At 33.0% G+C, this 22,787-nt stretch overlaps 1 protein-coding gene across 1 annotated transcript in view; it reads right to left on the bottom strand.

Moving 5' to 3' along the window:
- Positions 1-364: 364 nt before the first annotated feature.
- The window catches only part of LOC105205874 (estradiol 17-beta-dehydrogenase 11), a 115,102-nt gene continuing 92,679 nt past the window's right edge, over positions 365-22,787 (bottom strand). Inside the window, exons 3-8 of the mRNA XM_039456552.1 lie at positions 20,709-20,833; positions 16,157-16,267; positions 15,879-16,040; positions 12,049-12,131; positions 3,401-3,517; positions 365-631 (exon numbers count right to left, since the gene is read on the bottom strand). Of these exons, the coding sequence (XP_039312486.1) occupies positions 484-631; positions 3,401-3,517; positions 12,049-12,131; positions 15,879-16,040; positions 16,157-16,267; positions 20,709-20,833 (746 nt within the window). The 3' untranslated portion in view covers positions 365-483. The remainder of the gene's footprint in view (positions 632-3,400; positions 3,518-12,048; positions 12,132-15,878; positions 16,041-16,156; positions 16,268-20,708; positions 20,834-22,787) is intronic.

The raw sequence follows: 22,787 nt of genomic DNA, 5'->3' as shown, positions 1-22,787 counted from the left end.
ACTTGAAGAAGGTTATAGTGATCAAGCTCCATCGCATACAACATATAAAGAGTGATATAGACGAAAAGTAATGATTTTGATGTCTCTTTCTCGATAACGCTCGGCCACACGCTAGAAAAACCGTCAAGGAAACACTGACGCAGCTTGAATGAGAAACTCTTCCTCGTCCAGTGTACTTACCAGATATAGTGTCTTCTGATTACCACTTGTTCAAATCGATGCAGCATGGCTTGAATGGTACACGCTTCCGAAATGTTGAAGAAGTGCGAGAATGGATAGACGAATGGATTGTTTCGAAACCGACATTGTTTTATCGAGATGGTATCGCCCAGTTGGCAGAAAGATGGAAAAAAGTTGTAGAAAGTGATGGAAAATACTTTTATTAAAATAATTTGTACAAATTTTTTCCAATAAATGTTTTTTCTCGCCCTTTTTTGGGTGAAAACTAAATTAAGGTTCTAATACATCTTGTCACACATAATTCTAATGCTTGCGTATATCTTTATAATTTGTTGTACCATAATCATCACTGACTGTATCATTTGATTCACGACCTTTAAATGTCATCATGATTTGTGGTCCTTTCAAAATATGATACATTAATGCCCAATTCATCTTCATCGGTAATAAGCTAATAAATAACAATATTAAGTGAAATATTTATGTATATGTTTAAACAATTATATATATATATATATATATACAGGGTGTTTCAGACCACCCGTACACCCCTTTTCTCTTCGCAGGATTAGGACCAATCAAAAATATGTTCAGACGAAAGTTGTAGGGTTTCAAAAGATCTATTCAACGATCTTATCAGTTTGACCTTGGATGGCGTCGCCAAGGTCAGATCGAAATCACATTAAGTTTTTTAAATGAAACACCCTATTTGATTCCAGAATCTAATAGCTGGTGTCAAGACCTTTCCAAAACACTACAAGAAAGTTTATTTTCGTTGACTACTTTCCGAGTTGTGCGGCTTGAAAGTTACACTACCGCCAACACCATGTAAATAACAATATAAAATCACGCGTTACGCAGAAAGCCGTGCAGCCGACACAAAGAAAGTAAACACGCGAGCCGGGCCAACAAAAACAGATCATGAAAAACCGTGAAAGTTAGCTGTCGCGACCGTAGATAGTCACATACATATGTATGTCATAATATTATGTAATTACATTATTACTTTAACGGTAGCACACGAGCAATAACGAGCGCGGCTTTCTGCGTAACGATGTCTAACTCGTGATTTTATACATATTGTTATTTGCATAGGATGTAGTAGAGATGTATTCACCACAACGCTATTGTGACTCAACTCAACACGAGTGACAATAACTCTCTCAAACTTGTCACCTACGCCTTCAATAACCGTCATATTAGTATCAATCGCGCAACAAAAATCCGACCCTCTTTATTAGTCTAGGTTTATTTAGCCATGTCCTATTCCAATGAAGAAGCATATGATATGCTGCTAATTTTAGGTGAGTGTCGAGGTACATTCATTGCAGCGGAAAGATTGTGGCGGGAACGTTATCCTGATCGGACTCCTCACTCGCGAAATGTTTTTTCACGTTTGGCTAAACGAATCAAAATTAAAGATGTCGTTCAGCCTCAACATAACAAAGGTACACAAATTCGTCGTCCGATTATGGATGAAAGAACAGTGGAAATTCTTGCATCGACAGAATTGAACCCTTATGATTCTTTAAGACGACGAGAACAAGATTCTGGTGTTAGTAAAATCAGTGTTTGGCGCATTCTAAAAAATAACAAATTTTACCCTTACAGAATGTCTGTTCATCAAGCGTTGAATTATAACGATATTAGACAGAGACTTGTATTTTGCAACTTTATAAGACAGCAACCACTTGATTTCCACTTGAAAATTTTATTTTCTGACGAATGTACACTTAAAAGTGATGGATCTGTTAATACTTGGAACTCTCGTTATTGGGCACAAAATAATCCTCACTGGTTGAGAGAAGTAGATCATCAAACCATTTGGAAAGTCAATGTTTGATGTGGAATTATTGGAAGTCAAATCATAGGTCCTGTTTTCTTTGACGAAAATCTAAACGGTGATAGATATTCCGCCTTGATAATGACAGATCTTCCTGTCTTACTAGAAAATATTCCTCTGCAATTGCGCCTGAACATGTGGTTCCAACAAGATGCATGTCCGTCTCATACATCGAGAGTTGCTCGTGCGGCATTAAATACTATGTTCCCCGACAAGTGGATAGGCAAATACGGTCCAATCAATTATCCACCCCGATCACCAGATCTCACCGTCCTTGATTATTATTTCTGGGGAAGGATAAAAAACTTGGTCTATCATGAACGTCCGACTACGAGGGATAATATGATTCGTAGAATAAGTGAAGCAATTCGATCCTTACGTGCCGAGGAAATTCTTCGAGCAACCAATGATTTTCAAAATAGAGTTGATGCTTGCATCGCAGAGAATGGTGCTCACTTTGAACATTTAGTCGCTTAACAAAACATACACTCATTCATTCCCGAACGTGAGAGGCAAGGGGACTCACGTGAATCAAGCACCCCAAACGTGAGAGGCAAGGGGACTCACGTGAATCAAGCACCCCAAACGTGAGAGGCAAGGGGACTCACGTGAATCAAGCACCCCAAACGTGAGAGGCAAGGGGACTCACGTGAATCAAGCATCCCAAACGTGAGAGGCAAGGGGACTCACGTGAATCAAGCACCCCAAACGTGAGAGGCAAGAGGACTCACGTGAATCAAGCACCCCAATGGGATGAAATTCTCGTCACGTCCACGTCGTTCATTCTGGATAATGCTAAGCACGGGAAAATGCATACAGTCAATCTGGACATGATTGATCATCAAACATAATCAATCCAGTTAATAAACAAAAGCAGAGTACATAAAACTTTGACTCCCCTTTTCCTCCCCCATACACATACGCATGCACGTATGCACACACCCACACACAAGATTAAATCCGACTAAGTAACCACCACATGGTACATCTTGAGTAATGCTGATGCTGGCGGTAGTGTAACTTTCAAGCCGCACAACTCGGAAAGTAGTCAACGAAAATAAACATTCTTATAGTGTTTTGGAAAGGTCTTGACACCAGCTATTAGATTCTGGAATCAAAAATAGGGTGTTCCATTTAAAAAACTTAATGTGATTTCGATCTGACCTTGGCGACGCCATCCAAGGTCAAACTGATAAGATCATTGAATAGATCTTTTGAAACCCTACAACTTTCGTCTGAACATATTTTTGATTGGTCCTAATCCTGCGAAGAGAAAAGGGGTGTACGGGTGGTCTGAAACACCCTGTATATATATATATATATATATATATATATATATATATATATATATATATATTTTATTATTATCAAATTTACCTTTTAAACGGCAGTAAATATCTTAAGATGTGGGGTAATATTATCAATGACTCATTCACTAATACACCTGCAATCACTTCTTCGGCAACATATTCCGGTTCAAGCATGGGCATCAATCTGTTTGGAATATAACAGTAAAATACAGTATATAAATAATTTTCTGTAACTTTCTATGATTTTCCTTCTAGCAATTTTATATATGCTTTAAATAATTTTTAATAAAATTTTAATAATATTTAATAACATTTTTATTAAATTTTACATTTATTTTGGAATTTTTTAATCTAGCTGTGATTTCATTTTTTATCAAAAATTTATTAATCTTAATAAGTATCATTAATTCGTTATTACAGAATATCTACGCTTTTTCGTGGCAATTTCAAAAATATCTATTATAATTTCAATAAAATTTCTTTATTTTTTTACTAATTAATTGAGAAGTGGTGTCGGATAGGTGTAGAATAGTGAAATACCATGATATATAATTCTCGTTGAATTCTAAGAGTAACAACATTAAAATTACTTTGCTATAATCTACTTAAACTTATTAGATTTAAGGTTAAGAAACATTAAAGTTTACTGCATTTTTATAAAAGCTGAATTTCAATCTTAATAAAAGCTGAATTTCAGTTTTGTTTGTAATAAAGACTTATAGATATATACTCTTTATGTAATTTGTATATTAAATATTAATTTTCTTATTTTAATCTAGTTTGAAGACCTTGAATGTGGTTTTCAAATAATACAAATGTCAATGTCAAAAAGATGTCATGTTTTTAAATCCAAATTTTCTAGAAAAAAAAACGAAAAAAGCTTTTTCTAATTACTTGAATCAGCGTTACCAAAATTTGCATAAACACTTTATTGATGACTGTAATTATCAGTAGACGTAACCAATTTTGAAGTTTATTCTTCTAGCTAGATTAAATTTGGTTAGACATGATTCCTTTTTGAAATTAATGATGTAAATTCATAAAGTGTTGTCCTTGGTAAAAAACATTTAAAATTTCCAACAGAGTGGCATATTTTCTTTACTGTATTAAAAAAACTGAAAATCAATACTGAAATTAATTAGCAAAAATTACAGAAAACGCAAATTATATTATATGATATTGTGAACTTTCAAAAAATGATTGGTGAATTTAGAAAGTAGAATGCCAAGAATCAAAAATCTTCCTTGGGTCGTTTTTTTTATTAAGTAAATAACATTTTTTCCAAACTCATGAAACCATTTCAAGATTATTTATTCCCTTTTCCAATACAGAATATGACAAGTTTTCGTAGCTAGCAATGAACGAGCAAGCAGAATAAGAAAATACAAAAAACCTCATTTCGAAAAAAATGGGACGCAATATCGTTTTGAAATTAATATATTCAATTGAATTTAACATATGACGTAGTATATGTACGATCCTACATAGAAATTTATACAGGGTGTTTCAAAATTACCTAACACTAAATACGCTACGAGATTCCTTACATAAAAATAAGTAATATAAGTCCTTAGAAGAAAAGTCGAGACATTAATAGTTTTTGAAAAATGAGTTGTTGAAGTTGAGCAATTACGGAGCGGAACCATCGGACGCTCAGGCATAGCGCGCGACGTACTCGAACAGACGCGAGACGCGCCTGCGGTAATAATTCAACGAAATGTTAAATATTATTATTTTTTATTTGTTTAGTTAATACATAAAAATTGAGACATAAAAGACATAAACTAAAGACTTAAAGACTATAAATCTTGAACTAAAAAAAATAAACTGAATAATCATGATTTGTCAACGAGTGTGAATTAAAGCATATTATAATTAACTTCTGAAATTGCCTTAATTCACACTTGTTGATAAATTCATTCTATTAAAAGATTAATTACAAAAAATTGTTTGAAATTGTTAGTATGTATTTACAAAACATTGGTTGAGATTATATCGAGTTTGTTACAATAAATGCTCGAAATGATATCCTCTCGCCTCAATGCACAATCTCGCGCGGCGAATTATGTCCTTTCTGTTACGAGACAACATGTCCGGAGTGACAAGTGCGAATGCATCAAACAGTTTGTGCATTAATTCATCTTGCATATGTACAGGTGTTTGGTACACTTGTTCTTTTATGAAACCCCACAAAAAGAAATCCAGAGGTGTTAAATCCGGCAAGCGCACAGACCAAAGCGACCTATCCAACGATTCGGATAATTTTCGTTCATGAACTCCAATACTATGCGGTTTTAATGAGGTGGTGCTCCATCATGTTGGCATATCATTTGCCTTTGAGTTTCTAAAGAAACATTTTCTAGCAACGGCGGCAGATCATTTTGAAGAAATTCCAAATAATTGTCTCCTCTCATGGCTAGAATAAAAGGACCGATCTACAAACACGCAAGTTTGTTTTATTCTTTTCGAATTTTAAATTGTAATTATAACTTATAATATATGTTAAAAAAAATAAGTATTAGTCCGGATATTTATCGAAATTTTAATTAATTTCTTTACGGTTAATAACAACAATACTTTTACGGCGTATCAAACAAATGTCAATGCGTTTTTTTTATAAAATTTATAATAATATTGAAAACGTTAAAACTGAGAATGTTAGAATAATACTTTTATTTTAAAATAAAAATTAATACATTTTAAAAATTAATGAATTATTTATTTTATTCTGGATTTTATTGAAACGTTTATAGATATTAATACTTACTAATTGATCTCCTATGATTCCAGCCCAAACATTAATGGTTCATCGATATTGCGAACTTATCGTCCATTTTGCATGGAGGTTTTCTTGCACGTATTGATGATAATTGTGGCAATTAAACATTCCCATTTTTGTGAATAAACTTTCGTCAGTCCACAAAATATGATCCAAATAACTCTGATTTAACTCATAACTGCGTAACAATCTTTGGATATAGCGACAGCGAGATTTGTAATCTTTATTCTCTAATTGTTGTACAGATGTAAAATGATAATTGTGATAATTTTTTTCTTGCAAGACTCGATAAACAGCGATTTGTAATAAATAATCGTGCGATGACACACGTACTTGTAGAAGAGTCATCTTGCACTGCATCGAGTACATTTTCTGCGAACTCTGCTGTTCTTGTGGTACGCGGACGATCAGCATTTAAATGATTGGGAAGCACACATCCCGTTTCTCGTAACCGCATGAAAGCATTGCGTATTGTATTCCTATTTAGATGTCTGCAATTAGGATAACAAATTGCATATTGTTCGGCAGCTAATGCTGCCTATTCTCCACATTCTCCAAATATACTAACCATATCATAATATTCTCGAGTCGAATATGCCATAATAAAATATGTAATATTTTAAAGGTAATATTATAACACTGTCAGGAATATCTCAATATTAACCAAATAACTGTATGTACATTCACAAGAATGCTTTAATACGCATGAATTTGTCAACGAGTGTGAATTAAGGCATAATTTCAGAAGTTAATTATAATATGCCTTAATTCACATTCGTTGACAAATCATGATTATTCAGTTTATTTTTTTAGTTCAAGTCTTATAGTCTTTAAGTCTTTAGTTTATGTCTTTTATGTCTTTAATTTTATGTATTAACTAATAAACAAATAAAAAATAATAATATTAAATATTTCGTTGAATTATTATCGCAGGCGCGTCTCGCATCTGTCGAGTACGCAGCGCGCCGTGTTTGAGCGCCTGATGGTTCCGCTCCGTAATTGGTCAACTTCATCAGCTCACCACTCAAAAACTATTGATGTTTCGACTTTTTTTCTAAGGACTTTTATTACTTACTTTTATGTAAGGAATCTCGTAGCGTATTTAGTGTTAGGTAATTTTAAAACGCCTTGTATTAATTATTATCTAGAGGCGCGGTCGCGACTCGCGCCTATGTAGGAAAAGCGAGTCGCAGACCGACCCTCTTTTACGCGAGTCAGCGAGTTCCAAGCACGCAAGATTATCAGATTTCAGTAATGGCTGAACCGATCAAGTTCTGAGTAGTCTCAAACGATAGCTTAGCCCCGACTTGTATAATAAAAGTGTTTCTATTTTTTCTCTCCGTGCCCTACGAGCGGAGATATCGCGACGCAAAGTCTAAATATTCTACATTTCATTTAAGAAACGTCGTCGTCGCCCTCAGGAATTCTCCCTTTCATATTTTCGACACGAGTAGCGCTGGCATACATCAATCAGCCGTATGCGACTTGTGGTGTACTTGTGGTGTAGTACTTCTTGTCATCTTGTCATCATCATCATATCCGTCGTGACAGGTTCTTTAACCTGATCTTTATTCATCAGTCATTATTAACAATAATCTTGGTAAAAGTCTCTGATTAGCTTTGTTTTATTCTTTTTTATTGTGAATTTATATATTTTATTATAATTTATTGCAGACATAAAGATTGCATTGAACATTGAGCTACAAAATAAATTATAATCAGAAATATTTAAATAGTCCGTCAGTGGAGGAGACAGACATTGCGCTGCAAATAGATAATAATATATCATTACAAGAACACGATGCCGATACTGAAAAAAATATAATATAACAATTGTCAACTTTGAACAATCCGTTTTTCATGAAAGCTATGGAAGAGTACATGTCATGTGAATTATATAAAAACGATACGGTGGATGCTCGTATGCATAATACTCATAATTCTAAAGCAAGATCACGTACATAATTTAATCGTATATATATATATATATATATATATATATATATATATATATATATATACATATGTATATAAAACTAAGTGGTATTTACCTTTCGAAAGAAAAGGTAAAGAAAGGCGCCTATGTGTGTGCGCGCACCTAAAAATCTTTATTTTTTCAACCCAAATAATATGTATTAATTAATATTTTCTACAAAATCTCTTATTCCAACCTAAGTGGTATTTACTTAAAATAAATATCTTGAAATTGTGCAATCTAATAAACATGATATACGTCTAATAAACATGATATACGTTTATTCAAAAAAATGCGTGAAATCTTTTAAAGTGCGCCTATTATGAAGAGAATATACTTTTTCTACAAAATCTATGGTAGTATTTGTATTTTTTTGAAAAATATTCCTATTCTAACCCAACTGGTAGTATCTTTAATTTTTATACAAAACCCACGTGGTACTATATCTTCTCTGTATTGTCATTGAAAAATTTTCCTATTGTAGAAATTCAAGTGATAGCATCTTTAATTCTCATTGAAAAATTTTATTTCAACTCAAATGGTATTTCAACATTTAATTTCAAAGAATTAAAGAGGAAACAATACAAAATGAGAAAATTTTATTGAAATAAAAAATTTTTAATGTACAAAAACATGGCTCTGCTAGATAGGAAAAGCAGAAAAGACATAAGAAAGAATGCAATAAATGTAACACTTGTAAAATATGCATTATAAAAGCAATTTATGAAATAAGGTTTAGTTTCATTAACATTTAAGTAACATCGTAAGTCAAATTAAGATACCACCACTTGGATCTTAAAAAAATAAAGATGAAAAAACTCTTTATTTCAATAAAATGTTCTCATTTCTGTTAACATATAAATTATTTAGGTTAAAATAGATTACAAAATTTTAATATGTTATTTATTTTTAATTAAATACTTGGGTTAGAAGATTTTTCAATAACAATACAGAGAAGTAGTAGAAGAAGATAGTAGCAATTAGGTTTTGTATAGAAATTATTCAATTTTTCTCATTGCTTTTTCTATATGTGTATATACAGGAAAGGATTATGGGTCATATTCATTATGATCGCTCTTGCTAATTTATGACCGCATTGTAAACGTTGCATAATACTTACTGGTGCAATAAAAAAAAAATTTTTTTAATATGTTTTATAAAATGTTCATAAAATCTTGTTTTATGGCACTTATTAGTGTATAGGATCTACGAAAAATTATTAATTTTTGATGTTTTATTGAAAGTACTTTCTATGATATTAGTTGTTAGTATGCCACGATTTTTCCTATTTTATAAATGCATTCCTTTTTTTCTCTTCAGTAAATTATAAATTACGTTCGTATATACGGAAAAAGACGTATACACGGAAAAAAAATTCTTCACCGGGGCAGCTAATTGTGGTTTGCTAAAACTGTATTACTGCATCAAAAAATTTTGTCACTACTACCTTGGTACTACAATTTCTTAGTAAAGTATATTTATATTTGTGTGCGATGATCACGTCGATTATAAACTCTGATATTCTAGCTAATAGACGAACCTAAACACAACAAATCGCTCATCAACAAGCAAATGGCAATCAATGGAATATTTGTGATGGAATATTTCTCGTAAATAAGAATCTCAAAAAATAGAATAAAAGACGTAGCCTAATGAAATTTTTTACTCTTGCTTCTTGAACAAGAAGATGTTCTCAAGCATAAAGATTCCATTCCATAAAGGAATTCTTCGAAATCAAGACCCCATAATTGAAGTCCGTGATGAAACTAAAATAAAATTAGACAATACAATTTGGATTATTTCTACTTAAAAGTTAATTCAAGGACTTGATATTTGCAATTATAACGACACCTACAATATTTTTAGAAGTATTTGTTAGAGAGATCAGTGCATTCTATGCATTTACGATGACATGTTTAATTTCATTTTGTCGTGCCACACTGTTCATTTTAACTTGGTTCTCAAAGCATATGATGCGTGACGCCTATCCTAAACTTTTTCTTGCTTGCTGCGGTTCTTCCTCTCCCGCTGCTATGTATATCTACTCTTGCGTCTTGATTTTTGTAACTGTAACGACGATTTATATTAAATGAGTTAAATACATTTACGCGAGTACTCATTTAAAGCGCTGTTCCTATTCCAACAATTTTAACCTTTAAACACGTAAGTGGGTCTGAGAAACCCCATATGAACTTTTGAACGCTTGTTATGTGAAGACAGAATGAGATAGAAGGTTCAAACCAAGACATAAAAAAAGTTTGAAATCTCCTCTTTCGATTGATATGGTTGATCAACTTTTTTGGTCAACTAGAATTCGAATGGCACGGCAGCAAAGTTTTGTTAGGGTCAATGCGACCCATGTAGTGTGTAAGTGAAACATTTTTTGTGAGTATTTTACATAAAAAAACTGGACAAAATACGTTTGAACAGATCGGTTTGTAGATGTAACTCGCAAATAATCTGTCTAAAGTTGGAATACTATAAAATGCTGTAGAAAAGGGAGTTTTTCCGAAATATATCATGAAACACTTCAATTTTCAATTTTAGACATGATTTAATCAAAAATACCTCATATTTGCTTTGTTACATAAGTACATTTTTTAATAGAAATGATATAATTTTTGAACAATGATATAAATTTTTTTTGAAAGTATGAATCTTTAGCATTAAAACGCCGTATTTGTAAGTCTTTAAACGTTTTTTGTTGCAAAGATATGATTTTTTGAAGGAAAAGTGGATTTTTGACCGATTTCTCATTTTTGCTTAATGGTTTTTCTTTTATAATTTCACAATAATTTATTTTTCGGCAATTGCGATTGTGCAGTCACACTTCTGAGATTTTAAACTTTTTTTTTTTTTAAAAGTTGTAGAAAAATATTTCTTGTAATCAAAGTTATAGCTTCTCAAAGTTGAAAAAGTTTCCCAGACTCAAAAATGTGTTTCCGTATTTTACAGGATCGGTGTGTTTAAGGGTTAATAGTATTAAAACTTATGTCTCCTGTGAAATACAGTTAATGTTACAACACGTACTGCCAAAGCTATTCATTAAAATATCTGTTGTAATTAAATTTAATTGTACTTCGAAAATTTTAGCAACCAAGCATATGTTGCAACTAAAAGGAACCTGCACTATTCTTACGGAAAATGATTCTGTAGAATTTACTAATTTTTGGATATGCTATCGTTCTCAACATTCTGAACAAATGTCTCAGTGAGCACAACTTGATCTTATAAGCCGTTTTTGCGTTGCACTTTGAAATGTCCAAATTCAACGCGTAAAAATATAGGTTTTCGACTCGGAATATGTGACTCTTGGTCAAATATACGTGTGTACGGGTGTGTTTGTAGAAATAGGAACTGTTTATTACTTCGATAGTATTTAATGACTTCACACTTGCTCTGGTGTGTAATGTGTATCTGTGTATTTTTGCGTGCGTGCGTGAGTGTGTGTGTGTGTGTGTGTGTGTGTGTGTGTGTGTGTGTGTGTGTGTGTGTGTGTGTGTGTGTGTGTGTGTGCGTGCGTGTGTGTGCGTGTCAGTAGAGATAAGAACTCGACAGTTTGTCACGTCCATAGTATTTAATGACTTCAAATTCTCTATAGTATCCCGTCTGGAACGAAATTATTGAAATGTCATATAGTATTATGGGACATTACTATTGTATATACGTATAGTTGCCAATCATTACTATTCAAGTTACTATAGAAATTGAATACTAAGTATTAGACACATGAATAGTTTTCAATAGTTCATACGGGGTGTGTGTATGTGTGTGTGTATATGTGTGTGTAAAAAAATGGTATTTCACCATCTCCTTGTTTTCATAAATAATATTTTGTTAAAAATTTCATTATATTTTTATTGAAAAAAATTTCTTCAAATTTAATGAAACGTTAAGGTCATCAAAATTTTATTAAAATTTTATTAAAATTTTTTTAGCGAAGCGTTATATCTTTACAAACCTAGGTTTCACTCCATTGAACATTCCTGTATTAATGAGATAAGGACAAACTAAAGTCATTTGAATTCCTTCATATCCATGTACCTAAAAATATATCAATAGTAATTAATCGATAAAATATAAAACTAACAAGAAAGGTCGGACCCGAAAATTCTGAAATTTTGTGTACACATAGAGGAGTTCATTTATAACACAAAAATATTTTTTGTTTGTAATCAATTTCAGTTTAAGAGGGTGAAACACTCCTTTGAAGAAAATCAGTTTTTTTTTTCTTTTGAAGCGAAACTATAAGAAATAGAGAAAAATGTTTTAAATGAAAGTTGAATGGCTCGAGGAGTACTTTATAATAGCGAGAAAGAATTAAAAAAAATTTTTTTTTATACTTTTTCCCCATCACTTATCTATGTTTTTCAAAATTTTTATTTTTTTTTATAAGCAAAATAAAGCTTATTTTATTACGAATTTGTTACGAACGGTATATGATAAAGTTATGAGGTGACATTTCCATTTTCCATAAATAATTAAAAACTACCTTATAACACATGATACGCGCACCGTCTGTGTACTAAGTCCCCCTTCGATTTTGACGAGTGTTTAATACGTTGTAGTACAGATCAAAATAAGGGACACGTATTTTGTTATGCGTGCCAAATCTATTTTTTAAGGGGTAAAAAATCTCTTTGAAAAAAATTGATTTTTTTTTTTTAAACGTTTATCATCGAAACTATAAGAAATAGAGGAAAATGTTCTGAATAAAAGTTGAATGGCTCGAAGAGTATTTTACAACAATAAATAAAAAACATTTTTGAAAATTATTTTTTATACTTTCCTCACCATTTCACATTTGTTTTTAAAATTTTCAAATATTTTAATAACAGAATTGAAGCTTATTTCTATACAAATCTAACCATATATAACAAAGGGTCTTTCCGATGTACCATTCTTGAACAGTAATAACAAACTCCGTATATATGCACGCTATACGTACCTGTTCGTGCGCCCGATTTTTCCGCGCCGTAACGGATTCGTCTCATACGTACTGCTAATCGCATATTACGCGAAAGAGCGTTAAAGACAAATCAATATAGTACAATGAATAGTAAAATACAAGTTTTTTTAATAATAATAATAGTAATAATAATTGAAATTTATAAAAAGTGTCACAAAAAATGATTATGAAAAGTGTGAAAAGAAGTATGGAGATTCTCATACAAATTTACAAAAAATAAAAATTTAATTTTAAAGGTCGGTTACAGGAGTAGCTTGAACAACACGAATATTTTCATTTTTATCTATGCACAGTTGCGTGAAGTAAAAAAAAAAACAAGATGCAACTTTTGTTTAAACATTTTCTTATACATGTCATAATTCTCGGTAATTATTTTACCGGAAAGAAAATGTACATTTTTTTTGAAGGAGTGATTTCATCTCCTAAATATATAATTGAGTAGGAGCAGAAAATAATTTTGTGAACTATTCTACTTGCACATAATATTTTTAAGTTTACTGAATTTTTGGATTGCCCAACATTCGTCAATAAAATATATTGACCATTGCAACCAACTGTTCTACAGTCAAAATTAAATAAACGATATTTTGCTAAAATAATAATTTGTCTATTCATAACTCGTTTTTAATTGTACAAAGTACATATTAGGTACATACTTTGACATCGCCAATAATATTTGACTGATTTTAGTAGTCGAGTTCAAAAAACTCGTTATTTTATTATTTCAATTATTATTACTATTATTATTAAAAAACTCTTATTTTAATATTCATTGTACTATATTGATTTGTCTTTAATGCTCTTTTGCGTAATACGCGATTAGCGATATGTATAAGACCAATCCGTTCCAGCGCGGAAAAATCAAGCGCACGAACAGATACGTATAGCGTGCATATATAAAGAGTTTGTTATTTTTCAAGAATGGTACATCGCAAAGACACTTTATATATGGTTGGATTTGTAATTTACCGACTTTCCGCGCGCGGATCAGCTCGTCGGACTCCCGGTGCAAGACCGCGAAAATGGTTCGACGCGGGAGAAAGGAAGGTCGTCGGGGCGGTTTGAATTACTCAACGCGAGATATGAGTTCGAATGCAGTTACATAGATATATTTGCTAAATGATATGTACACGTTTGAGCTATTTACATATATACAGGTGCTTATGTATAGGTGCGTCCCGGCGCTAGACTACACGGGAGCGTATCGGCGCGATCCCGTGTGGGTGCGGCACCGCGGCCTGTGTGTCGTGTTCGGCGACGCGGTAGGCGTGGCCTACGGTACGGTTCGCGGGCTAGCTGTTGTGACGCGATTATCTTGGGCGGGTCGGATTCCCGCGCGGTATGGCGGTTTCGCGACGGGATCGTCGCAGGCAGGTTGGACGCGCGACACCCTGTCAAATACCTTGACCCGAGACCCCGAACACGGCGGTCGCGGTTTTGGTGGGTGTCGCGAGGAGAGCAGGGCAGCCTCTGGGTCGCCGGGAACCGGCTCGTGGTCCTTGGTTCGCGGAGGCTGGTGTATGTGGAATGGATTTGCGTCGGAGGCGGAGTACCCTCTCGCCGCGGCCAAGCACTCTTCGACCGGGTTTCCGACTTTGGAAGCAGGATATCGCCGACGCAGCGAATCGTGATCGGGAAGCTGGTCGGTGGCAGAGTGTCGTCTCTCGTCGCGGTGGCCCTATTTATACCGAGCGACTCCGCTCGCCACCGTTATCATTCTAGGCGCTTGACGGCGGAGTCGTCGGGGTAGGGAGGATCGCGTGTCCTCCGAGAGCGCGTGTGCGCCGACTCAGCGCATGCGATGGCTCGGCGCGTTTCTTTTGGCGATGTTTGTTGCCAGGCGGTATCGCGGTCTTGGATTCTTAAAAATGGGTGCCCAAGGCACCCCCGGTTATGGCCCGGCGGCCTTTTCGGCTGATGTTTGCCGTGGCGATGTTTTATACGGGGTGCATCGTCACAGATTCATATATAAATAAACTTTAATTGTGTCATTAAAATATTTGAAAATTTTTAAAAACAAATGGGATGTGGTGGGAAAAGTATAAAAAATGTTATTTATTTATCGTTTTTTATAAATATTGTTGTAAAGTACTTTTCAAGCCATTCAATTTTTATTCAGAACATTTTTGTCTATGTCTTATAATTTCAACGGTACAAGCTTCAAAGGAAAAAAACCAATTTTTTTCAAAGAGGTGTTTTACCTTCTAAAAGTGAGAGTGATAAAAAAATACGTGTCCCTTATTTTGATCTGTACTACAACGTATTAAATGCTCGTCAAAATTGAAGGGGGACATAGCACATAGACGGGTGCGCGTACCATTCGTTATAGGGTGATTTTTAGTTATTTTTTGAAAATGGAAATGTCGCATCATAACTTTATTATATACCGTTAAATTTGTAATAAAATAAGTTTCATTTTGCTTATAAAAAAATAAAAATTTTGAAAAAATTAGTAAGTGGTGGGAAGAAGTATTAAAAAAATTTTAAAAAATTTTTTTTCGCTGTTATAAAGTAGTCTTCGAGCCATTTAACTTCTATTTAAGACATTTTTCTCTATCTTTTATAGTTTCGACGGTAAACGCTTCGAAAGAAAATAACCGATTTTCTTTAAAGGGGTGTTTCACCCCTTAAATTAAAATTGGGCACGAACAAAAAATATTTTTGTGTTATGGATGGACTCCTTTATGTGTACACAAAATTTCAGAATTCTTTGAATTTTTGGGTTCACAAACCTTCCTTGTAAATGATAATTGCACAGTAATATAAAGTGTTGAAATTAACGATATTATTCATTTTATTCGATAATTGCCATTCTTTCATACTTTGAGTTCAGTGACGAGACTCTCATGACATCCAATGGCGGCAAATTTTGTCGCGGAATAATCTGTACAATTGTAAATTCCTAAAAGTCCAGCGACGCTTGCTATCGTCACAATATGACCATGATTATTTTTCATCATATCTTTCAAGAATGACTTTGTAATCTATTTAAAAAGAAATACTAGATAAAGTACTATATACTATACAAAACAAGAGTTATGTAACAACCTTTATAAAGAAAAAACATGAAAATGTAAAGTTTTTCAATATTAATACGCACCCAATAATGTGATAAAATATTCACTTTAAAAGTTCGTTCAATTTCGCGGTCGGGCAATTCCATAAAAGTCTTCCCGTATACATATCCAGCATTATTTATTAATAGATTCACCTATGGACACAATTGTTTATTTGATAAATTTCACAATCTTTTTAATCTTAGCAATTTTATTAATTTTAAAAAATTATCTTTTCAGAAAATTTTTTAGGCGTATACATCATTAACGCATTTTTAACAAGTAGAATCCAAAATTAATGTAAAAATTATATTAGGAGTACAAATTGAAAACCGCCGTTTTCCAGTAGATGGCGCCAGCGGTAAATGCTGGCGCCAAACGTTAGATCAAAAATTTTAAATGTAAGGTTGGGCATCTGGCAACAATTCCTTATCATTGCAGTTGTGAATTTTTATCGGCGTTATATATTTTTTTGTGATCGAAAATGTCGAAATTTGTGCCCAATAAGCGTCATTTGCGGGAAGTTTTGCTTTTTGCCTTCAATTCGAAAAAATCTGCGGCTGAGGCGCGTCGAATGATTGTAAAAACTTATGGTGAGGCTTCCATTAGTGAAAGAACGTGTCGAGAATGGTTCCAACGCTTCAAAAGTGGTGATTTCGGCGTAGAAGACAAGGAGCGTCCCGGACAGGTGAAAAAGTTTGAAGACGCACAATTGGAAACATTACTGAATGAAGATTCATCTCAAACGCAACAGGAGCTTGCAGATTCATTAGGCGTGACTCAACAAGCTATTTCACATCGTTTGAAAACCATGGGAATGATCCAAAAGCATGGACACTGAGTGCCATACGAATTAAAGCCGCGAGACGTCGAACGGCGTTTTTTCGCGTGCGAACAGCTGCTCCAACGGCAAAAACGAAAGGGTTTTCTGCATCGTATTGTAACCGGCGATGAAAAGTGGATCCATTATGATAATCCAAAGCGAAAAAAATCGTGGGGCTACCGCGGCCATGCATCAACATCGACGGCCAAGCCAAACATCCATGGCTCGAAGCTCATGCTGTGTATTTGGTGGGACCAGCTCGGCGTGATTTATTATGAGCTGTTGCAACCGGGTGAAACCATCACAGGAGCTCGCTACCGAACACAACTAATGCGTTTGAGCCGAGCATTGCAGGAAAAACGGCCACAATACGAGCAAAGACACAAAAAAGTGATGTTGCTGCACGACAACGCTCGGCCATATGTTGCTCAGGTCGTTAAAACCTATCTGGAAACATTGAAATGGGACGTCTTACCTCATCCGCCGTATTCTCCTGACATCGCCCCTTCAGATTACCACTTGTTCCGATCAATGGCGCATGGCCTGGCTGAGCAGCACTTCCATTATTACGAAGAGGCCAAAAACTGGGTCGATTCGCCGCAAAAGACGAGCAGTTTTTTCGACGCGGGATTCGTATGCTGTCCGAAAATTGAGAGGAAGTAATGGCCAGCGATGGACAATACTTTCAAGAATAAGTATTTAACCATTTTTCAACAATCAATCCTCAAATTTTGACAAAAAACGGCGGTTTTCAATTTGTACTCCTAATATTATATTAATTTTGAATTCTACAAATTTTAATATTCTATCACGATTATTATTTAGTTAGGACATGTTTTAATTAGTAGTCGATCTGTTTGTACGAAACGACAGTCGCGCAAATTGACCAAGAACACTGTTTTAATTAATTATAATTTATTATTCGTGACCTGGGAAAAAAAATTAAATCTGCTGAGATATGACTATATCTGGTTCATCAGATGTGGCTAAATATGCAAAATGTTTCTATCTGGTCAGATCTGAATAGATATAATCAGATATGACCAGATATAATTATTTACTGATATCAGATCTGCTGAGATACAAATTAAAACGAAGGAATAAGTTATAAAAGGATGTTATAAAGGATGCAAAATGCTATAAATAATGTTTTTATTTCTTTGTAAATATACGATATAAAATAATTTTTTTAAATATTTATATATGTATAGGTATTTAACATATCTCTAACAAAAGAAACCGTTTTATTTCACAATAATATAAATTACCATAAATTTTCTTTACTGTTAAGAACGCTTTGGCGATTATCTTATAATATATCTCTCTTGATATATCTTTGGTTGATAGAAAAAGTAAATTTTACTTGGACGCGAATGACTAATAAGGATTAAATATGTGTTAAATGTTGTCAGGATCGGGAACGAAATCACTCAGTTCGGTTAATATTCACGTGAAATAATATGTTTATTAAACACGGCACTACTCGCAGTTAACAAAATAACCGACGTAACAAGGCTCGCAAATACAGGCAGATACATCAGCGTGTGCGGTAGCAACCGGAAGAAGCGGAAGAAGAACGTAGAGTATATAATACTAGAAAGATAAACCTACTCTGTAAACTATCGCTCTAGGGCCTAGGGAATATCCCTAACAACTGAATCTTGTGCACTAGTATGTACATACACATAGATCACACATATTCCAACAACATGAAATTAGACAAATATCATTAAACATTTAATCATAATAATTAAATATAATCAGATATCAAATCAGTTTGATTTGCTCAGATCTGAATAGCTTTCAATCAAATAGAGCCTTAGTTCTATTTATAATATGACGAGATGTGCATATCTGACCATGGTCAGATATAATGTATTTTGGGTCGCATTTGATAAATATGATTATATCTAAACAGGTGTAGTCATCTGGACTGTTTCACTGAAATTCAATCATAGATATTGCCAGTTCTAAACAGATATATGTCAAATCTGGCTTACTCAGAAAAAATTAAATCGCAGATATTGTCAGATCTGAAAAGATATACGAATGAAGCCGTCAAAGATTAGACTGTATGCCGCATATGATTATGTATTGTCATATATGATTAGATTTGCGCAGATATGAAAAATCCCATCTGAGTATATCTAATCAGATATAATTTGATCTGCCGAAATATGATTTCATATGATCAGATCTAATTCTTTTTCCCGAGGAATTACTTATAATTAATTCAATTAAGTAAAATAAATGTAATGTAACTACATACATGTATTACATAATTGATATTTAATTGATAATTTAATAATTAATTATGCTTTTATTTTCAGATTATTTTTTCAATTTTTAAATCATATTGTATAACAAAAAAATGGAAACATGGTTTGAAGTATTAACAAAATTTATAATTCATAAAATATTAAACCTATTCGCTAAAGAAAAAAAATTATTCATATATATATATATACAGCGTGATTCAGAACGACCCATGTGTCCCTGTAAAGACGTGTTCTTGGATAAATTCTGAGACGATTTTTCCTGTACTAAAATTTTGTCCGACGCTTACTTTTTGAATAATAAGAGGATAAAGTTAGCAAATCACGGGCCGTGTACACATGGTAGACAAAGGCGGCGCAACTCACCGTACTCCGATACGGGTAAGCGCCCGCGTCGGACGGTGAGTTGCGCCGCCTTTGTCTACCATGTGTATACGGCCCGTGATTTGCTAACTTTATCCTCTTATTATTCAAAAAGTAAGCGTCGGACAAAATTTTAGTACAGGAAAAATCGTCTCAGAATTTATCCAAGAACACGTCTTTACAGGGACACATGGGTCCTTCTGAATCACCCTGTATATATATATATATACATGTTACTGTAAAAGCCCGAACTACGGTAAATCCTAAGATTTTCCAGTAAAACCTAAAATTTACCAACTCTTAATGGTAAAAGTCCGAACAGTTCTGTGATCATCGTTCATTTCGAACTTTTACCACCATTCACTTGGTAAATCTTAGGATTTACCAACATGAGTTGGTAAATGTAAGAATTTATAAAAAAAGAACGACTTTTTCGGGTTTTATCATTAGAATTTAGTACATGTTAGGTTTTACTAGTGACGGCTAGTAAATGTTAATTTTGGGAATAAAACAATGAGTACCACTTCCTAATCATTTATTTCAATTAACTATCAGTCAAAACCTTACATATTTTTATGTATCATATGAGAGTAATTATTAATCATGTATATTACTAATCAGTCAAATCTTTACGTATTTTAGTATGGGTAGCGGGGGGTTGCAGACTGCCCACGAGTACGAGACGATGCGCCGAACACGTTATGACATGTCTTTTTTAACATTTACCGTGCCTTTAAGGTAAATCCTAAGATTTACCAAGTGAATGGTGGCAAAAGTTCGAAATGAACAATGATCTCAGAATTGTTCGGACTTTTACCATTAAGAGTTGGTAAATCTTACGTTTTACTGGAAAATCTTAGAATTTACCGTAGTTCGGGTTTTTACAGTAACATATATATATATATATATATATATATATATATATATATATATATATATGTATGTATGCATATAAAAAACTCAAATAAGAGAAATTGCAAAGTACAATTATACATAAAAATTTGGTATACTTTTATTATATATAAAACCATGACACTTCTGACATTTTTTATTGATTTTGCGGGTACTTATTGATTGTATCATGTATAACAGTGGTACATAACAAAATTCAAGTTAAATCAATATTGTACTCACATTTCCGATTTCAACTTGTACCGCTTTTGCAGTATGATACACTGCCTCTTTATCAGCTATATCGCAACAATACGTCCAACATTTCCCACCAATTTTTCTAATCTCTTCTGCAACTTCTTCAAGACCTGCGTTTACAATACAAATATACTTATGTTTATATTTCTCTTACAAAAAAAAGATTTAAAATTTGAGTGTTTAATCTTAAAAAAGACTCAAATTAACGTTCAATTTAGTATCATTTCAGACACTTAACGTGAGTGTGATGTTTATCTTGAGTGTTAGCCATAACTTGCGAATTAACTATGTTCCTCTTAAGTTAAATAAGACTAGTGTCTACGAAGCTAGAAATCAATTTAAATTCTCGAATCGGGAACTGTGTAGTCAATCAATTTGCAACTTTTATGAAAAAAGTGGTAATTTTATTAAGTATGTTCAGAGAAAGTTTAGATAAGCTTTGGAAGAAAGGATGGGAGAAAGAAAACATGCAATGCCGAGAGAGAGGTAAAGCACAGGCTTTATTCAACTTCGTACTTGCAACAGTGTAATGAAATGCGCGAGATAAAGACTTTTACATTAAGCGAGAGCGAGTGATTGTCTGCAAGCCGAATAGCGAAAGACTGGCGCGCTCCGGAATGCGAGCAGCGAGGATCCGCGATTTTGGCGGCAGGCAGTGGCGCGCGGAACCCGCGGATTGGCTCTGTTTGGAGCAGATCACGCGAACATGAGCGTGTTTGCGCGTGATGTTTTCGTGAAGCGACGCGGCAGGCAGGAATGCTCCGAGTCAATATTCTAAATAACGCGTGTTGGAATTGATAAAAGACCGATTTTGCTCTGAACAAAGTACTACAGGCATGCGCTACGTGCGCGCTACACAGCTTTCGTAATTTACAAATTACAAAGGGCCCAGCCGAATAAGTATTGTGAAACGGCCTAAACGGTTTTTTAAATTGGCCTTTTTTTTAAGATAATTTATATGAAAAGAGGCTTACATATCAAATTTTAGATTTTTATATGGAGACGTGACCAAGATAGAGTGAAAACACGATTTTTTTTACATTTTCACGATTTTCTTAATAACAAATCAAACAAAATTTTGAAAAAATTCTGAAAATTTAATTACACTTAGACATTAATAAAAATTGTTTTTACATTTGTTTTTGATGCGAATTTCGATTATAAAAAAATAAAAATAACTCTTAAAAATTTTTTCCACTCTGCTCTCGTTGATTTACCACCTTGAAAAAATTACATGTAATCTCTGTTCCCAACTTCTAAAAAATATATTTTTTTTCAGATTTTTTTAAATGTACGTCACAATGAAAAAAAATTAAAATAATATTTTTTCGTTAATTTTTTTCAAAAAATTATTAGATAAATCGTTTTTATCATTCTTTTAACAATTTATTTGTCTACAAAATTCCATATTGAAATGTTTTACTGATCATAAGTTGAAAATTAGTGATAGGTAAATTTTTTTTCAATTTTTATAATTCCATAACATAAAGTTTTTATTTTATATTTATGAAATAAAAACTTTATGTTATAGAATTATAAGAATTGCAAAATAGTTTAGCTACCACTAACTTTCAACTTGTAATCAGCAAAATATTTCAATATAAAATTTTATAGACAAATAAAATGTTAATGAGCTGATAAAAAAAATTTACCTGCTTATATTGCGAAAAAAATTAACAAAAAAATGTTATTTTAATATTTTTCATTGTGGCTCAACTATTAAAAATATCTGTAAAAAATATTTTTTTGTAGTAGTTAGGAATAGAGATTCACATGTAATTTTTTAAGGTGGTCCATCAACGAAATCAGGGTGAAAAAAATGTTTAAAAGTTATTGTAATTTTTTCATAATCAAAATTCGCAATGAAAAAATGTAAAAAAATATTTTTATTGATGTCTAACAATGAGTATAATATTAAATTAATAGCCAAGTATAATATTATTAATGTCTAAGTGTAATTTCATATTTATGAATTAAAAACCTTATGTTATGAAATTATGAAAATTGAAAATAATTTAGCTATTACTAACTTTCAACTTACGATCAGTAAAATATGTCAATATG

Source organism: Solenopsis invicta, chromosome 13 (genome assembly GCF_016802725.1).
Source record: "Solenopsis invicta isolate M01_SB chromosome 13, UNIL_Sinv_3.0, whole genome shotgun sequence".
In the NCBI taxonomy this organism is placed as follows: Eukaryota; Metazoa; Arthropoda; class Insecta; order Hymenoptera; family Formicidae; genus Solenopsis; species Solenopsis invicta.
Note: the sequence above shows the minus strand (reverse complement) of the source record. Positions and strands in the feature narration are given on the sequence as shown.